Here is a 20,055-nt window from a genome sequence, read left to right on the forward strand (position 1 = left end):
TTATTAAAAATGAATAATATTTTGATGAAGAATAATAAGGGACTGACTTCACAAACACGTTTAAGGTCGCCTTCTGATGACCATTCCGGTGCATTATGGGATTTATAGGCAGCGAAAGTGCAGCTTCCGTGCACTTTGTCAACGCAACGATTTTGAGAATGGGACAGCCCTAGAAATGCCGATACCTGGTCTTAATCATAAATAAAAAGTACGGAGACTGACAGTTTTCTGCCTCATCCTGCTCCTTGCCGTGTCACCCCACGCTGAACTACATTTCCCGTCGGCCCTTTCGTTGATCTTCGTCTCACATTGGCTGAGCGTGAGGGTGAAAGTTCAACAGAAAGGGTTTCAGAAGCCTGTAAACATTAGCGTTGACAAATTCGCTGGTAAAAGCTGCTTTAAACTGTCAATAACCGCGTCAGTTAAATAGCCGAAGCGTGTTTTATTTGCGTATGACGTTTTAAATATATCTGGAGCGAAAGACGAACTTCTTCGTCTTAGTGCAGGTATCTTTAGCTGTGTTGGGTAACCACCACCAGCTGAAGCACAATGACAGCTATGTAATAGCAGCTTTTCAGAGAGGTCACATGAAAGGCTGGCATTCATTGTAGCATTAATACTAATTCTAGTATGCATGTAATAAAAACGACGCCATAAAGCAGCGTTTAATATGGCCGCGCTACTTCTACATCTTGGTAGCAAATGTTACGGCAAACGCGTTTGGTCTCTGTCATCTCGCATCATCTGCTTTCAAAACAGAAAACTGTTTGAGAGCAAACGCGCGACTCCAAACGCACGCGGTTTAACACCAGGACACGTTCAGGTGAGTTACCAGCTTTTATTCATTCGTATTTGTAAAATACGTTATATGTGCTCGTATGTGAAAAGCGTCTGCCAAATGCCTAAATGTGAAGTTCAGAGTAGTAACGTCTGTTTGTGCTTGATATAGATGATGTCATTTTGATTTTATTATTGTGTGACGTCAAATGGGGGCATTTTTGAGATTATTTATTATTTCGGTAAAATAAGCATTTCATAATGTAATTTGATAGCTATAAAGTCTGGTCAGAATATCATCAGCCATTATCTGCAAGACCTCAGCTTGACATTGTTCTACAGGGCAGCGCACCTCTGATCCCAAGACTTATTGGACTTCATTTCCAATGTGGCCAAACCTTAGCCACAAAACCTGTGTGGTTGTGGAAACTATTGGGTAAGTGTTGTAGAAGTGTTTGGGGTAACGCTTTAGATTACGGCCCACAATGTACCGCATAATTAAACAAGATTTACAGCGTAAGTAATTGTAAAAATAATGTACCTCTACAGTACATATCTGTAGATAAAGCGGAACAATATGTAAAATTTGGGGAATAAAGGGGTAAGAGTTGGGAAAATTAAAAAAATATTTATGAGGGAACTGCATGCCATATTAACTCAAAATATCAACATTGATTTTGTAAGTTACACATTAAAACTCATTAAAATAACTCATAATAACTCATAATTAAAAGAAATGATTTGTGACCAACAATCCTAAAATCAATCAAATAAAAATTAATCCTAAAGTCAAAAGTCAAATTTACAGTTGACAGACTGCGTGCTTCATTCTTGCTGTCACATAATTTCCCCTTATTTCGTGTTTGCGATAATAATGAAATAAGAACCTCGTACTTAATTAATATCCAAAGTAGCTTATTTATGGGTACATTGCAATTACAAAAATGTAGTGTGTGTTCACGCTAAGACTGATGTACAGCAAACTGCAGGTCATGCATACCATGTAATATTAAAATAGTTACCCCTTAGTTTTAAAATACTTAAAGTATAAAGGTTTTTTTTTAATTTTCTGACTTCTTCCCCAAACTTTGCATATTGTTCCCCTTTACCTACAGATATGTACTGTAGACGTACATTATCGTTACAATTAGTTACACTGTAAATTCTGTTTAACTATGCAGTACGTTGCGGGCCGTAATCTAAAGCGTTACTGTGTTTGGACATTCGCGCAGAGTTTAAAGTCGCCGGGCAATCAAACAGGAAAATTCTAAGTGTTTTACACAGTGTTGCAGTGATTATTATAAATGATTTATCCGTGCACACCATTCTTTTAAAAAATAATTTGCACTTGTAATCTTTAATCAAAAACGTTAAGTTCCTCTCCCCCTCTCAACAACAACTGTTCCCCATATGACGTCAGCAACAAAAAAGAGGTAGGACTGTACTGACTGTCCAATTGCCAGGCATTTTTAGCTCTCCCCTCCAGGCCCAACTTACAACAAACCAATCAAAAAGGGAAGGGCAATGTAAAGCCCCGCCCAACATTTTTTCTAATTTCAGAAGCCGTTTCACTCGGATACACATCACGATACGGAAAAGAAGTCAATCGCAACTTCCGTTTCATGGTGACTTTAAAGTCCCCGTGAACCGAAAGCTGCGATCGTTTTAACTTCCGTATTCTGACACATTTCCAAGTGAAAAGGAATTTAAAAGGAGAAAATTAGTGGGCGTGGCTTGCGTTTTTCACTGTGAATTTATTGGATGTGTGAAAACAGCTGTTGCATTGATTTCGAAATGAAACTGGCAGCAGACTGACAGTTGAAGGGGAGGAGTTAACGGATGCTCCGCCCAAGCCGTATAATTTACGTCATTTGAGATGGATAGTCATTTCAGTGCGGAAGTGCATTTTCAGATTTTAACTGAAGATTATGAGGGTACATGAATTTTAAAAAGAAAATGACCCACATTGATAAGCTATTTACAATAAACGCTGCACTATTTCATGAAAAAATAAGAATTGTCATTTTTAATTTCACTGGGACTTTAAGTATTTTCAAATGTTTACTGAGTTGTACATCTCAGTGCTAGTTGTAGTTTAGTCATTGCACATTGTTACAAATGTGTTTTCACATCCGTCAGGTGCGACATGTTATTTCAGCACATCCAACAGAAAACATGAAAGGAAAGATGGAGGAAAAGGCAAAACTCCAGAGGAGGATGAAGGTATTTTCTGGATTTTAATTCCTGACAGGACCATGACACAAAGAGCTTTATTTCACAATAAAAACTGGAAATTGTATTGCCTGCTTACCAAATAAATAGATATAACTTATTTTGTTGTTAAATGAAAGTTGCAGAGTGATTTGAGACTTCTGTAACAAGCACACTTATGGAAATTGGTCACTTGGGACAATAGTCAAAGACACGTTTTTTCAGAGCGCCTTGTAACAGATTAAACCCCCATCAGAATATTTATACTTAAACATAAGTGTCTTTCTTTTCTAGAGGAGAAGAAGAGACGTGAGCAGGAGGATCAGATGTACAGGGAAAGACTACGCACGCTGTTTATCATCGCGGTCATCATGAGCTTACTCAACTCCATCAACACCAGTGGCGGGAATATATCCTGGAATGATTTCGTCAACGAAATGCTGGCCAAAGGGGAGGTGTCGCGGGTACAGGTGGTGCCAGAAAGCGACATTGTTGAGATCTACCTTCACCCTGGGGCGGTCATCTTTGGCAGGCCGGTGTGTCACGTCATTTAAGATCAGTGTCAAACCTGATTTAGACAATTGGTATTATGTGGCTGCCAATTTAAACCGCATTGATATCCTCTTGTCTGTTACAGAGACTTGCCCTGATGTACCGAATGCAGGTGGCCAATATTGACAAGTTTGAGGAGAAGCTTCGAGCGGCGGAGGAAGAATTAAACATAGAGAGCAGAGACAGAATACCAGTCACCTATAAGCGCACAGGCTTTTTTGGGAAGTGAGTAATTCTCAGACCGACCCAGCAGGACGTGATTAATTCCAAATTACTTGTTCAACTCTTTTCACTGTACAATGAATAGTGCCTTAAAAACCTGTAATATTACAGTGCCCTGTATGCACTTGGCATGGCTGCCATTGGGGTCGCAATCCTCTGGTACATCTTCCGACTGGCAGGAATGGGCGGCAGAGATGGCGGCTTTAGTGCATTCGTAAGATTTCCACTAACCCTTCTTTATTGTAAAGATGGTTTTCTGGTGCCAATTCATCTCCCTGTACCATCAGAATCAGCTGAAAATGGCTAAATTCACTATTGTCGACGGAAAGTCTGGGAAGGGTGTGAGCTTCAAAGATGTTGCGGGAATGCACGAGGCCAAGATGGAAGTCAAGGAGTTTGTGGACTACTTGAAGGTCTGTTTTTTGGTTTTACAATCGCTCATCTGTCATTCTAAGTATTGAATCTGTTTTCTGTTTGAAGAATCCAGACAGATACCTTCATCTCGGGGCGAAGGTACCCAAAGGCTCTCTACTCCTGGGACCCCCTGGCTGCGGAAAGACTTTGTTGGCTAAAGCTGTGGCAACCGAGGCTCAGGTCCCGTTCCTTGCTATGGCAGGTTCAGAGTTTGTTGAGGTGATTGGAGGTAAATGAGACGGCGGAATATGTTGATTCATTGTAATGGGATAGTCAGTTCTTCATATTTAATCCTGAGATGTATTTGCTCAGGTCTTGGTGCGGCAAGAGTGAGAAGTCTGTTTAAAGAAGCCCGTGCCCGAGCACCGTGCATCGTGTACATCGATGAGATCGATGCCGTGGGGAAGAAACGGTCCACCAACATGTCTGGCTTCTCCAACACGGAAGAAGAGCAAACCCTTAACCAGTTACTAGTAGAGATGGATGGTGAGAATCTAGACTAGTCTGATAAATACATAGCCTTCAAACGGAGACTGATGTGTATGTTTTTCAGGGATGGGAACCACAGATCATGTGATTGTCCTGGCTTCCACCAACCGGGCGGATATTTTAGACAATGCTCTCATGAGACCGGGCAGACTTGATAGACACATATTTATAGACCTGCCGACGCTTCAGGTAGTGTGGGCGTATAAATAATTACGTCACATCTCACGTGTGATAGATGGCACGGTTGAGGCAATAGTAACACACGAGGAATCTGTTTTGATTGTCTTGTAGGAGAGAAAAGAAATCTTTGAGCAACATCTGAAGATCCTGAAGCTTACTCAACCGGCGGACTTCTACTCTTTGAGACTGGCTGAGCTGACACCGGGCTTTAGTGGTGAGTGATGGTTTTGATGTTTCGAGGTTGCATATTCCTTTCATTTTTCACATTATATAAGACAATGCTTGCGTGATAAACAACACTTACTCACTTACTTAATCACAATTTAGAAAAAATAGTAAGCTCATTACAACTGGAATAACACAAAGGGAACTATGAGAATTATCTTGCAACAAAAATCTGCAACAACAACAACAAAAAAGTTTGTTATATTTTAGTGTCGTCATTGTAGTCGCCTTTTGCCTAGAATTTGCAGAAATGTTCTCTTGTCATTTTATTAAGTAGCTTCTTGAGATGCTTTTTAAACCATCACTTTGCAAGATTTAAAGCAGCCGTGCAACGGTGTTTCATGCATTCTGAGTTATTTACGATGTTAAACGTGTTGTCATCTCATGCTTGACATGGTCAACTCGTCACAAAACGAGTTGGACGTATGGCGCAGTATTTCTGTGCTCGATACACTCCCCCAGCGTTCGTACAAGGTTTTTTCAAGCATGAAAATCTGTTTCGTAACAACTTTTCTTAGTCCCTTATTGGACAATTCACCCGGAAAAGCACGCGCACGCTTCAACCAAGGACAGCGGGAGGAGGAGCATGCGCACAAGTCACTTTCACTTGCGTGCAGGAGAGAGTGAGAGAATTACGTTCGCGAAGTTCAGCTGTATTTGTTTGTTCACTGCATTTGGGTGATGAATGTTATATAAACGCTGGATATAACGCTGGATTTGGAGATCACTTGAATCTGATAGATGGAAAGGCGGTCCCAGCGATAAAAGATGCGGGACATGAACCGCATGCGGTAAGTGAAACTGATGTTCCTCCCGCACGCGTCGTATGTTTTCGGAAATAATCGTACGGCTGTATCTGTCTTTTATAAATGTGATCAAACTAAAGACAGATGTTTGAGGGTGCGATACTGTTCTGTATGTACTCAAGATTAACATGAGATATGCAGAAACTGTCTGAGATACGGCCGCTTTAAACGGTCTAGACTAGAAGCACTTGCGGTTTTAGTTTTTCAGGTTTTTTAAGTCTTACATATATAATTATATCTTAAAGATATCCATTTAACATTTTGATTTAGTAATAAATGTTCTTTTGGTTGTAGGTTGTACCAGCGTTGTTTATGTGTCTGAAGTGGTCTGTACACCTTAAGATCAAAAGTTTTGTTTACTCAAGTATTTTAAAACTTTTGACTGCTATTGTACTGTACCAGTCCAGAACTTTAAACAGTACCATCACCAATTGCAGATTTTAGTACCTGGTGACAAAGAAAATGTGCCGAGAAAGTTTCAAGACAAAACAATGTTTTCAGATCAAACATTTTGCATTATAATAATTAAATTAATACAAAGATGGTTAAAGTCCCCGTTGCGATCATTTTTACTTCCGTAATTCTGACACCGTGTCTACACCGGATGCGACAAGAGACAATAGAACGAATTAGAACCCATTATAATTAAAAAATTTGTCCACACTGGACGTGGCACGACAATCCCATTTGAACAAGCCATGTGTCGCGCCGTGCCGCGTCCGCTGTAGACACGGTGTAACGCATTTCGGAGTGCAACGGAATATCAACTGAGAAAAACAGTGGGCGGGGCTTGTGTTTTTCATTGCGATCTGATTGGATGTATAAAAACAGGCTTGGCCATTTTAAGTGAAACTAGCAGCAGACTGACAGTTGAAGGGGAGGAGTTAACGGCTATGCCCTGCCCAAGCCGTCTAACTGACGTCATCTGAGATGGATAGCCACTATAGGACGGAAGTGCATATTCAGATTTTGATTAAAGATTAGGAAGATGCATTGATTTCAAAAAGTGAATGGCCCACACTGACAAGCTGTTTATAACAAACACTGCAATATTCCATGAAATAATAGGAATTGTTCTTTTATAATTTCGCCAGGACTTTAATAAAGTTAAAACCTAATCAAAACTTGACGTGCTTTAGCCTGTATGGAGTTGACTCTTCTGTGTAGAGTTAGATTAAAGCTCTAATGTCTGTTCTTCTAGATGGAGCGTTTGCGGTGAAAGAGTTTACAAGTTTGCGCTGTTCGTATTACAGGGGCTGATATTGCCAACATCTGCAACGAAGCCGCCCTCCATGCAGCCAGAGAGGGACACAAGTCTATCCACACCTTCAACTTTGAATATGCTGTGGAGAGAGTCATCGCTGGTACACAGCCGTCAAATCATTCCAGTCTAAAATAAAGCCAACGAGAGGCCTTCACAAGGTTCATTGTGTTGTGTATGTGTGATGTGTAGGCAGTGTGAAGAAGAGTAAAATCTTATCGAAAGAGGAGCAGAGAGTGGTGGCTTTCCATGAGTCCGGTCATGCTTTAGTGGGCTGGTTACTGGAACACACCGAAGCTGTTATGAAGGTAAGACCTGGACTCTTTACACTTCATAGCAAGTGCTTTTCTGTCAAGTATCTGAGTCTACGGGCTTCTGCTTCCGTCAGGTTTCAATCGCTCCCAGGACGAACGCTGCTCTGGGCTTCGCTCAGATTCTGCCGAGAGACCAGTATCTGTTCACCAGAGAGCAGCTGTTTGAGAGGATGTGCATGGCGTTGGGTGGACGAGCCTCAGAAGCTATTACGTTTAATAAAGTCACCACAGGTATGACACCAGGACGCGAGCAAAGTAGAGTTTATGTTGCATCTGACTGATTTTATTTGACCTCTTTGACTATTATAAGCTCCCTAGCGCCGTTGTTTAGACACGGGTGTAGTTTTTTGTCCTGGCTACTGGCTTGTCCGTGCTCATATTTCTTTGTGCTGTATTAGATTTAAGATGATACCTTTTCAGCACGAGGATGTATGTGGCACTCCAAACAGGAATGACAACTGCTGCTGTGTAAGAAGTTATCAGCGATATTTGCTGGCCCATGACCCAATGTTACACACTTAGAGCTGTCTTGATAAATATTTGTAGCTAGCACCCGCCCATTAACTGCTCATACATCTCTAAAACTCATCTTAGGTGCTCAGGATGACCTGCGGAAGGTGACGCGGGTCGCGTACTCCATGGTGAAGCAGTATGGCATGACACCCAGCATAGGTCATGTGTCCTTCCCTGACTCTGAGGATCAGGGGGCTATCGGACGTAGACCCTTTAGCCAAGGCCTCCAACAGCAGATGGACCATGTGAGTCCAAGAACTTTTCCACCTGCTTCTCATCTGTCTGTGTGCCTGTAAATGTGCTTGCTCATAGGAAAACATGGTTTACTGTCTATAGTGTGTGAAAGTCAATAGGATTACTGTGGTTTTACAGGCGCAATGCAGGGCGGAGTTATGTTTTGTAATCACTTTTCTCATTCTCTCTCTGACAGGAAGCTAAGCTGCTAATAGCAAAGGCCTACAGGCACACAGAGAAAACACTCTTGGACAACAGAGACAAACTCATTTTGGTTGGTTCCATCCATCACACAGTTATTGCATCATTTTCATAATCCGATCTCACATTATTTTATTACTCGTCTCACTGGCCGGGGTGGTCACACAAGATGCAACAGGCTGTAATGTCACATTGTTGGCTTTTTCTTGATCTTAATACATTTAGGCCTGGTTTCACAGACAAGGCTTAAGGCTAGTCCCAGACTTAAATGAATGTTTGAGCTGTGTCAACTGAAAATAACATATCGTAACATATGTCCGTGCCATTGTTTTGTCTAAAGATGCGCATGGGTGATGTTTCCTTCTAAAGCATTTTTATAAAAGTGACTCAAATATCCTAATCCATCTAAGGCATAGTCCTGGTTTAAGATAAGCCTTGTCTGTGAAACCGGGCCAATATATACCATTTAATCCAGTTTCCCACAAACTATATAGCTCATTAAAGCATGTGTTTCTTTCCTTTTTTATTGATGCAAAACGCATCACTTTCTTTAGTGTTAGCTTTTCTGCCGAGGAAATCAACCAGTCAAGTGTGCGTCTTCTGTCGGTCAGACTGTTTTTTGCTGGGCAAATTCACAGGTCAAAATTCACCAAAAGGGAAAATATTGTTACGTTTGAATTCATATGAATGAAAGTGAACGAAACACAAAATTTAGTGTGACTGCGACTAAATCTGCTCGCTTGATGCGTCTGTGATTTTGTAGGCCTTTAATGTAAAACTGTTCTGGTTGATGGTGTTTTCAGCTGGCTAATACCCTGCTGGAGAGGGAGGTGGTGAACTACGATGACATTGAAGCTTTACTGGGACCTCCTCCATTTGGACCCAAGAAGATGATCGCTCCTCAGAGCTGGGTGGAGGCTGAACGAGACAAGCAGGACACTGGTGAAGATGAGCCGCGTGGACCCAAGAGACCCCTGCGCAGGAAGGATGATGATGATGATGATGATGATGTCGTCGTCAACCTGAACCCAGCGTGAGGCTTGCGAACATTATGATCACTGATCTTTTGTGGTCACACATAGAAGTCCAGAAGTGGATCGCTTACCTTTGATTACCAAAAAGGTTCTATTAAGGGAAAATGCTTAAGGTTTGATTTGTAGTTGGCTTTGATGGTCCAGTTGGACTATTGAAAATAGTAACATATGTACATAGCTTATCTTCCAGGCGGTTCGTTTTGACCAGTAGTTATATCTGTATTTAAATCAATGCAATCCAGACCTGTTTTTAGTTGTGACAGACAGAGGTATTGGTCAGTGAACATGGAATAAATGATTACATTTGTGATCAATGCCCAATTTCTTTTTTATTTAGCCGCACCGGACCCTACACCTTACGATTACACTACCGGTCAAAGGTTTAGGCTCACTCTTTATTCATATTTTTCCACAGTTTTGAATTATATTAAACCCATCAAAACCATGAAACAACACAAATGTAGCTGTGGGAATTATGTTGTGACTAGAAGCATCCAAAATAAATGTTATAACTCTTTTATATTTTAGCATCTTTAAAGTAACCACCCTTTGACTAGAATCGTACACTTCACATTTTATCATCCGGCTTCTTGAGGTATCAACCTGGGAAGGGTTTTATACTGAAGGAATTTCCATCCACGCTGGACTCTTAATGACTGCTTTTTATTTATTATTTGGTCCAAATAAACCATTTCAAACAGAGTTTTTAATCAAACTTAGGTTTTCTAATAAAGTAAATGAATATGTTGGCACATTTATATTTTCGTCTGTCTACGAAAGTGATTTCAAACATTGAAACGCACACCTTCAGATCAATAGATTTTTAGGTCATGAGACACAATTTTTTCAAGTGATCCTAAACATTTGACCGGTAGTATGAATTATGGTTAAGTTAGCTTATTTAAAGAAAGTTTAGTATATATAGAAAAATATAGTGACAATGTATTTTTCTGTATGTGTATTAAGGCAGTCAAGAAATGTGTATGATACTGAGTCCAGGGTGTTATGTAGTTTCTGGAGTGATCTGTGTGTTTGTAGTAATAGTACTTTTAAGTTTAATAATAGCAGGTTGAATTTGACCAAAACAGCCACTGAAAGCTCATTGTATGCGGTTCAGCTTATATCTTTACTATGAACACAGACGGTAACGAATAACAGAGCCATCGACATTTCATTCTTTTATTTGCAACTATAAAGACAGCATTTCACAATTTATAAGAAATAAATAAAAACGGTGTGTAGTTCAATATTAAGAAACACCTATTAAGAACAAAAAAAAGGAATTATGATAGTATTAATGAAAAGAATCTGTTCTTGAATTCCTGAGGGAGGGGGAAGCAAAAATATTTACAATTAAAGAATCGTTCATCACCAAACTGCTATTGTGCTGCATATGAAAATTATTAGTATTATGAAAATTATTAGTATTATGAAAAAGGCTTGTTTTTGTGGTTAAATTGCAAGCAAGCAAACAACAGTATTAAATACAATATATTACAAACGCAGTAAAGTAGTCACGTAGAAAAACGGGTGTAATACAAGTTTACAAAGATTAATTTTGCCACTCACAAAAGTACAAAATTGTACCTTTTCCAAAAAGGTACAAAATTTAGGTTTGTATCTGTAAATGTAGAAAAAGGAAACCACCCCAGTTTTGTACTTTTTTTACAATGTTCAATCGAACAATTCAACAAAAGAAAAACAATGTCTCAATATTTCACTTATCCAAGTGCATATGACTCCATAAAACATCATGACAGATGAGCGAACTCCAATATGTGTGAGCCATACAAGAGTTTAGCATACACACTAAACGTGTCATTCTGTGCAAGTCTTTAACCCGCCTAGAAATAAAAATGGGAGAAATCTAGTTTTATGGGTTTGAAACTAAATAAGGGTGACATGATGACATTTTTGGCAAAACTACTTTAAAAACAAACATTCAACAAGTGTCAAAAGCAACATTGCAAAGCCCTACATGCTCAGCAAGCCTCAATGTCGGTCTTCATCTAAACTAATCCCTCAAGAACATGACACGCTTTAGAAACAAGCCTTCTGTCTTTCCGTGTCTAATCTGGATGTGTTTCCACACGGGTCCTCTCTCCAGTTGGTGCTGTTCAATATGGATCACATCATCGTGTTGAAATAACTCACAGATCCACGAAGCAACGGAAAGAGAAAGAGACTGTGCGAAGTTTCTCTGGTGAACAAAAACATCATACACCATCAGCACCTCCTCAAGCAGACGAAGAGAGTTCACGTGAAGGTTTGTAGGGCGTGATAAGATCTGAATGTGTTGAATGGCGCCGGTCTTTAACGTGGGTCATACATGTTAGCCAGTTTTTTAAAGCGTGGTCCCCAGTCATTGAGATAATCGTAGTCCTGATCGCCGTCTGAACTCATGGAGGCGATAGAGCTCAAACTGCCTGCCACGGACCCATCACCCTCAAAGTCGTAGATCAGAGCCGTGTCGTAGGGCGGGACGTTCGGGTCGGCATCTGCGGCGTCAAGACCCTGTCAAGGTGAAAAATCAATACAGAAGCATTAGATTTTTTTGATGCTTTCCAAAAAATAAGTATACCCCAAGTTCATTTAATCAAGTGTACCTAAGCGAAGGTCAAGTATATTTGAAGTATACTTAAGTATAAACCTACTTATTTGAAGAGTTTGGTTCCAAAATGAGTTTTTATTATGTTATCATGATTTTAATTTTTTTTTTTAAATGAGTTATCTCATTTTGGAACCAAACTCTTCATTTAGTCTATCAGTAGTAAACTTAAGAGTACACCTTTCTTTTCCAAATATATTATTTTTAAAAGAAAAAAAAGTTTAAAAGAAGTATGCTAATAACTCGAATAAACTTTGGGTGCATAAAATATAATTAAACGGTTTCGTCTCCCTATTGGGTACTTAATTTAAATTTTTTATACACAAAAACTCACTGTAAGTTTAAAAACAAGACTTAACATGCTTCTTAAATAAATGTATCTTGATTGAATATTTTTTAGATATTTGTACGGAAAAACAAGGCACAACAACCGAGTAAGAAATGCATTTTTTTACACTCTTTCTCTTATTAAATGAATGTTTATTTGAAAAAAAAATGGACCACTAAGGCGAACACTGTGCGATCTCACTTACAACATTAATAAAATCCTCGATGTCCGTCGGTTCTCCCGCGAGTTTGCGGGGATATGTGGGAGAGGGGAGGTTATGTGGAGCATCTTTCCTCAGAGGTTGTTTTCCTCTCGGCAAGCTGCGGTTTTGAGGGAAAAATCCGACGGGTGGAGGAATCCCGTCACTCGGGTTCCTCAGAAAGTCAATGTTAAATGCATCCTAGGGGACAAAAACAACTTAAGGAATAACTTCACAACTTTTGTTGGATCGCAATAAGAAGGGCGAAGTTTGGAAATAGTCTTAAAATTGAATTGAATTAAATTTGACCTAAAAATAGAGATGCGCCGATTATTCAGAGTGATATCTGCCGAAACCAATTCCGAAAATTAAATGAACTTTCTGTTATGAAATCATATAATGACTATTAGTATTGAACATTAAACTGGTGATGTTTCCTAACATTTTCTATACGCAGAGCACCAATTCATTGCATTTTCCTGTTCTGTTTTGATTGACAGGATATACGTCGGCTGTTTTTAAACTATGAGAGGATAGTTCGAAAAATGGCTTTTATCTGCCGATATACGGGGTGCATCTCTATTTAAAAATATATTTGTGCGATCTGTCTTTAAAGGGATACGTCACCCAAAAATGAAAATTCTGTTATCATTTACTCACCCTCAAGGTGTTCCAAATCTGTATACATTTCTCATAAGATACTGTATTTGGAAGAATGTTAGCAATTTTCATTTCTGGGACATCATTGACTACCATAGCAGGAACAATTACAATGGCAGTCAAAAGTGCCACAGAACTGTTTGCTTTCCTAAATTCTTCAAAATATCTCATTTTTTGCTCAACAGTACAAAAACTATACAATATTGATTTTCTACTATGGTAGTGAATGATGTCCCAGAACTGCAAATTGTTCCAATTCTTCCAAACGTCTTTCTCCGTGTTCAACAGAACAAATAAATGTATACAGGTTTGGAACAACTCGAGGGCGAGTAAACAATGGCAGACGTTTCATGTTTGGGTGAACTGTCCCTTTAAAAGGAATGCTACTTGATTTAATGATATCTAATGCAACGAAGTGCGGCTGAAGGGTGATGGCTGTCACCTCATCCTCTTCTCCACCTCCCTGCTCATCGTAATGAAAGACGTTGTCTCTGATGTCCTCATCAGACGCCCCGACCAGCAGCCCACCGTCTCTCTTCACGTTCTGTCTCCTGCAGCCCCTCACGGCCACCGCCAGGACAAGCAGCACTGACCACACCACACAGAGTACTGTCAGCCAACTACAGTACATATCTGACGCATGATGCTTGTACAATCTGAAGATCCTGAGATCCTCCCAAATGTATTTACTTACACAACAGAAGAGCGACGCTGCCCATAATGAGCATCAGAGCAATGAAGCTTATGCCCATTCTGGTGCCAAACATGGCTGCTGTGAAGCTCTTGCAGTCTCCGAAACTATCGCAGGGACACACAGTGACATTAACCAGAGAGGATGAGGACAGCGGAGGAGAACCAGAGTCTGACACGACCACAGGAACGGAGAATTCGCCGCTCTCGATGTCGATCAGTGGCTGAAGAACAGCGTGCGTCTCTGGAAATAAACACACAAGGATGAATTGACATATAAATAAACACAACATCGCGCATTTGTTTGCGTTTAAATGAAATGCGCACAATGTGCATCTTATGTTTTACCATTCAGAGTTATTATGGTCCAGTTGACGGCCACGCTTTGGTCCACTATGTAAAAAGTGAAGGGGTCGGATTGAGGCGACATGTCCTGATCCACAGCGCTGAGCAGGAGACCCAGTTTATCTCGGTCTCGATCACTGCACACCGTCCCGCTGGAGGGGATCAGGACGGGTGCGTAATCGTTGGTTTCCCAAAGAGTGACCTCCAGCGTGGCTGTCGTGAACACCCCATCAGCATCTGTGAGGAAACATCATCATCATTATTATTAGTAGTATTATTATTATTATTACAGTAGAGTGCGGTCTTCAGGTTTCTCAGGTCTGACGTTCTCACCCTGATCTATGACCTTTACGACGGCCGAGTAGATGTTGTTCTTGACATGTGGGGAGCGGATGTTGAAGGTTCTCCTGACGGAGATCTGTCCAGTAGCGTGGTCGATAAAAAGCCAGTTCTCGGGATCCTCAATGATTTCATACCTGAGAGAAAATACGGAGTCCGTCTCATAAGAATGCTGTTGTTTTATATCAAATGACATCTGATCAGATGTTGAGATTTTAGGTTTGAAAATAAAAAAAGGAATACTTTTATGTACTTCTCGGTACTCAGAAGCTACTACCGTTACAGTTACAGTACACTCTTAAAAAAAAGGGCCTTAAAAGGTTGTTCACAGCGACGCCATAGAAGAAGCATTCAGCCGAAGCTTCTTGAAGAATCATCTCTTTCTTACCTTTTTTATCATCTGAAGAACGTTTTTTCGCCACGAAGAACCTTTTGTGAGACAGAAAGCTTCTTCAGATGTTAAAGGTTCTTTATGGAGCCTTTTGAGGTATACTTGTGTATACTTAAAAGTACACTTTTATGAACTAAAAAGAGAGTCAATTCAGTCGCAAGTAGTACTGAAATAGTATACTTACAAGTATACCGGTACTAATAATTATAATAAACTATATTAAGCTATATAAAAATATACTTGACATTTGCCCAAGTATACCTATGAAATATATTTGTAAAAGTATATTTCTGTAAGGGAATTTGACATGTTTTTTATTTTTAATTCAATAAAAAAATAAAAATGTTACAGTAAAGATCCTAAAATGACTTCGTAGGAGGAGTAAATGTACTGGTTCATGTATTCTCAGTAAGATTCATCTAAACATGTTGCAAACACAGATTATTTTCTGAACTGGACACTCAAGTGTTTCTTCAATGGTCAAACAAACAATTTGACATGAAACAAGGGTTTGAAAGATCCCAGCATGCATTGCGACATGTTCGAGTAGATGGTGAATATTAAAAAGTATTCGTGTTTTTGGGGCAGTTTCCCAGACAGGGTTTAAGGCTAGTCCCAGACTAACTTAAACGTTAGAAGTTTCTTGATCGAAAACAACTTGCAATGGCATATCTTAAAATATATCTGTGTGATTGTTTTGTCTCAAGATGCAAACCAGTAATGTTTTTTGGTAAATTATGTTTTTAAAAATGACTTAAATATCCTAATTTAACTAAGGCCTAGTCCTGGCTTAACCTTCTCCCTGTCCGGGAAACCGCCCCTTAGTGTTTGGCTTTATTGATGCTGTTGATTGAGATTTCATGGTTTGAGATTCACCCTCACGTGATTCAAAACATGTCTCTGACTCTTTCTTCTGTGGAGCACAAAAGAAGACATTTAGAGATTTTTTTTGTCATTTTGTGTCCACATAATGGAAGCCAATGGGGGTCAGTGTTGTTCGGTTACCGACGTTCTTCAAAATATCTTCTTTTGTGTTCTACAGAAAAAATAAAGTCATACAGGTTTAAAATCACACAAGGTTTTACGAAGCCGGTCTCACCGTAGCTTGGCGTTATCCGGATCATGTGCGATGTCTGAGACGAGGACGGTGCTGGGAACGGCAGACTCGGCGACAGACACTTTAATGGGGTTTTTATAGAAGACGGGGGCTTCGTTTTCATTCACCACAGTGACTGTGACTGTGGCGCTTTGTACTCGCTCATACGGACCTTTGACATTCACTGCGTTTTCAGCTGTGACAGTGAGCCGATGCTCCACCTGAGACTCAAAGTCCAGCGGCTGAAAGACAACACGGAGGATTTACTGCGATGCTGAGAGCGAAAGGCGGAAACCAAAACGAAGGCGGCAGTAATCTCACCTTAACCACAGAAATGATGCCCTGGTTGGTCACGGGGTCTGTGCGGACACTGAAGTGTCCTGCGGGATCTCCGCTTGAGATTTTGTAAATCATTTTCCAGTTTACTCCACCTCTCTGGTCTTTATCCGTCGCATTGATCCTGCCCACCTCCGCGATGTGCTTGTTCTCCAGCGCGTACATTTTATACTGCCGTCACAAAACCGTAACATGAACTTCAAAGAACATCACAGCGCACATGTTTTTGCAATCGGCCTCGGCTGCTACATACCTGGTCAGGCTGGAATTTCGGAGCGTGGTTGTTAATGTCAGAAATAGTAATGATGGCGCGGCCGATGGAGGTGAGACCCATTCCAGACATGTCAGCCACCTGCAGAGTCAACTTAATAGACTGCACCACCTGAGAACACAGCACACATCACTTGAGGTCACGGGGTCACGTTGCAGCTTGTTACCGTTCGTCTCGGTTTCGGCAGTCGGATCAACATTTCTGTATAAACTCACGTCTCGGTCTAGCCCCACGTCTCGTATGTAGATGACTCCTGTTTTGTTGTTGATGCCAAACATGGTCTTGTTGATGCTGTTGGGTGGGACGGTCTCCTGGCCAATGACGGAGTAACTCAGAGCTGCGTTATCCGTCGTAGGATCATCAGCATCTACTGCTGACACCTGCATGACTGAAGTACCTGCGCAGGAAAAAAACAACAACAACAAGGTGATGTCATTTCCTGTCGTGTAAACAGACTGCCTCACTTAAAGGCAAAGTTTAAGCAAACAGTTTCCAAAACGTATGCTGTCAGCTATTAATGACTTCTTTTATTTACAATAATAAAGTATACTTTCGGTCTGCTTTTTGAGTGCTATAGACCACTTCAGAAACCGCTGGTCCAGAACAATAAACAAAAAAATAAATATAAATAAAACCGGAAGTGCTGCTGGACCAGTGATGTGAAGTGGTCTATGTTTTATGTATAGCCTACTTCTAAGATAGTTGTACACTAGTTGTGTAGTCAAAGTTGACTACTGTTCATTTAATGAATACTAAAAAGTATACTTTCATATACGTACTAAAAATGAGCCAATTTAATCCCAAGCAGGATCGAAATAGTACACTTGAAGGTATATTAATATTACATACCTAAAATATACTTAACCCGTTCTTAAGTATACTTAATAAAATAAACTAATAATATACATTTTTTTTAAAAGAAGTGAAAAATCACTACTTATGTCACAAACAAATGTTTTTGTGTATTTAGGAACAAAAACAAATTTAAGAACTAAAACTGAAGCTGATTCTTCAATCAAATCAAATCTCCAGGGGTCTCATTTAGAACCGTTGCGTGTGCACAAAGCAGGCCCTGAAAGAGGCGTACGCCACTTCCCACGCAAAAGATGGGATTTATTCAAAAAAAACTTGACGGGACATTCTGGAGACGAGGGGTGACACAAATGGTGAGAAACTAAGATTGATAAAAACGATTATAAGCATTAATGCCTCACACACATTTAATTTGACCACATATCCGTTAAAGATCCACATTAGCACGAAGATTAAATCTGCAGAGTTATTTGCGCATGTATTGAGCGATTGTTTAATGCACCTTCTTGTAAAATCCAACTCAAATCTTAAATCAAAATTCAATCTAAATATTTAATCAGCGCTGTCTCTCCATCACACTTTGAGCGCATGAGGAGATGAGACAGCTTCAAATATGATAACTGCAGAACACAGTGTAAATACTGTAAATACTAAATCTATTTTCCTTAAATACTGTACATAATCATCAAATGTCAAAGTCTGAAAATTCAGCCAAACAATCGTTTCTCTTTCTCGTTATCAGTCCTAACTGTGTTCATAACAAAACCGGAATGAAGAAACGTTCGTCTTTTACAATCATGTCTACAAATCTCTACGTAATAAACTCCTCTAGTGGATGATGCCCATATTGTTATACACATATCTTATATCTTACCTGGAACAGAGAATTCTGGGATTGTGCCGATGAACTCATTCTGTGTAAATACAGGTCTGTTGTCATTCTGATCTAGAACATAAATCTCAATGGTGGTGGGACTCTCCAATCTCTCTCCACTGGGAGAAAGTGCAAAGGCTTTGAGCTGAGGACGTATACAGTATAGAAACGTAGGTTATTCAGAACGCAAAAATCCTTCAAAGGTTCATTGAACTCATTCGAGATCGTACAATATTACAAAACAAGTGTGCTTGTGCTATCCTTAGATAAATCATCTTATTAGTTTGATATTTTGGTTTCTGATTCATTTGCTTTTATTCAATAACATACAGCAGTAGTTCTCAAACTGGGGGCCGTGGCCCGAAGATGGATCCGCGGGCCACAGATTTTGTGGCATTTTATGAAATAGAGAAATTTATCATAGATTTTATGCAATCAAACATAAAAAAAATAAGACCACCAACCAAAGGAATTGATGTTCCAGCACTGTATAACTGAATATGTTTTTGGTTTAATTAAAATTCTAAGTTTAAGATTATAAGTCTTTATTTGGGGGGCCGCAAAGCAATGCATTCTACACAAAGGGGGCCTTACAACAAAAAGGTTTGAGAACCACTGACATACAGTGTTAGTGTCCAGTGGCTTTGTTTGAAACATGTATATATTGAAAACAGATGCACGTCCGTTTAACGTTTACCTTAAAGCTCCTGTGTTTTTCTCTGTCCAGTGGCATTTGACTTTTGATCCATCCCGTTTTATCGTCAATTTCAAAGAGGCCTTTGGGGTCCTGATCCACCCCGGGACCCTCCAGCATGTATATCACCTCCCCGGTGAAAATCTTGTCAGATTTGATCTGTAAAAGTGCAGGTGGAACGTGTTCAAGACACATGGTAAACAGCTTTTCTCTTTCAGAGGACTGTATTTCGTGCTTTACCAGATAATATTTAGCATGCGTGTGTTCAAACACATATGCCGTGAGTGTTTTATACTTTACTGCCGAGGTCCACATGTTCAGTAAAGTCTACAGGACAGAATGTTTTATTCTAAAAATATTGCTTGTCCATGGTATCCACTGAAGTCCGTCTATAGGTCTAAACACATTTTCGGAGTACTTGATATATGAATATGATATCTTTTACAGTGACCTGATGGCTGTTTGTGTACCTGCACCAGATCTTCAGGAACCTGTTTGCTGTTTTCCAAAACTCTGATGGGTGGAATGATCCAATCTCTCTTCACTCGGACCTGTGTACCTGCGCTCCTGTGTAGCCATGGATACAGCGCCGCTGGGTTTAGATCTCTCTGCTTTACCTGTTTACTACCGCACACCTGCAATAAAACCCAAGTGATCTTCAGTTACACACACACATGATCTACAGCAGCACCTCAGCTTTCTATTTTCAACACATTATACAAATAGGCAAGGTTAGTTTACTTATGTAACACATTTCATACACAAAGGTAATTAAAAGTGCTGCTTGACATGGAAATGATTTAAAACTCACTTTGCAGTAAGGTTATATTTGTTAGTTCACATAAACTAACAATAAACAATACTTTTACAGCATTTAAAGTCCCAGTGAAATAAAAATGACAGTGCCTATTTTTTCACGAAATATTGCAGCGTTTATTGTAAATAGTTGATCAATGTGGATCATTCTCTTTTTAAATC

At 39.8% G+C, this 20,055-nt stretch overlaps 2 protein-coding genes across 3 annotated transcripts in view; one reads left to right on the top strand and one right to left on the bottom strand.

Annotated features, from left to right (window-relative positions):
* The first annotated feature begins 313 nt into the window (after window positions 1-313).
* spg7 (SPG7 matrix AAA peptidase subunit, paraplegin) lies at window positions 314-9,743 on the top strand. Its single transcript, XM_057341061.1, has 17 exons — window positions 314-823; window positions 1,120-1,213; window positions 2,917-3,000; window positions 3,283-3,524; window positions 3,626-3,765; window positions 3,874-3,976; window positions 4,050-4,175; window positions 4,243-4,405; window positions 4,489-4,662; window positions 4,730-4,854; window positions 4,957-5,059; window positions 7,130-7,240; window positions 7,330-7,445; window positions 7,526-7,682; window positions 8,046-8,209; window positions 8,395-8,472; window positions 9,203-9,743. The coding sequence occupies exons 1-17, from the start codon at window positions 671-673 to the stop codon at window positions 9,434-9,436; spliced, it is 2,367 nt and encodes a 788-aa protein (XP_057197044.1). The 5' UTR covers window positions 314-670; the 3' UTR covers window positions 9,437-9,743.
* Window positions 9,744-9,839: 96 nt separating this feature from the next.
* Window positions 9,840-20,055, bottom strand: part of cdh15 (cadherin 15, type 1, M-cadherin (myotubule)) — a 34,197-nt gene continuing 23,981 nt past the window's right edge. For both annotated transcript variants that reach the window (XM_057340941.1, XM_057340857.1), the window contains exons 2-14: window positions 19,548-19,712; window positions 19,081-19,236; window positions 18,384-18,528; window positions 16,912-17,093; window positions 16,679-16,807; window positions 16,411-16,596; window positions 16,093-16,331; window positions 14,597-14,739; window positions 14,267-14,500; window positions 13,923-14,162; window positions 13,671-13,816; window positions 12,575-12,769; window positions 9,840-11,947 (exon numbers count right to left, since the gene is read on the bottom strand). In XM_057340941.1, the coding sequence (XP_057196924.1) occupies window positions 11,747-11,947; window positions 12,575-12,769; window positions 13,671-13,816; window positions 13,923-14,162; window positions 14,267-14,500; window positions 14,597-14,739; window positions 16,093-16,331; window positions 16,411-16,596; window positions 16,679-16,807; window positions 16,912-17,093; window positions 18,384-18,528; window positions 19,081-19,236; window positions 19,548-19,712 (2,361 nt within the window). In that variant the 3' untranslated portion in view covers window positions 9,840-11,746. The remainder of the gene's footprint in view (window positions 11,948-12,574; window positions 12,770-13,670; window positions 13,817-13,922; window positions 14,163-14,266; window positions 14,501-14,596; window positions 14,740-16,092; window positions 16,332-16,410; window positions 16,597-16,678; window positions 16,808-16,911; window positions 17,094-18,383; window positions 18,529-19,080; window positions 19,237-19,547; window positions 19,713-20,055) is intronic.

This window comes from Triplophysa rosa, linkage group LG1 (genome assembly GCF_024868665.1).
Source record: "Triplophysa rosa linkage group LG1, Trosa_1v2, whole genome shotgun sequence".
Taxonomy (NCBI): Eukaryota; Metazoa; Chordata; class Actinopteri; order Cypriniformes; family Nemacheilidae; genus Triplophysa; species Triplophysa rosa.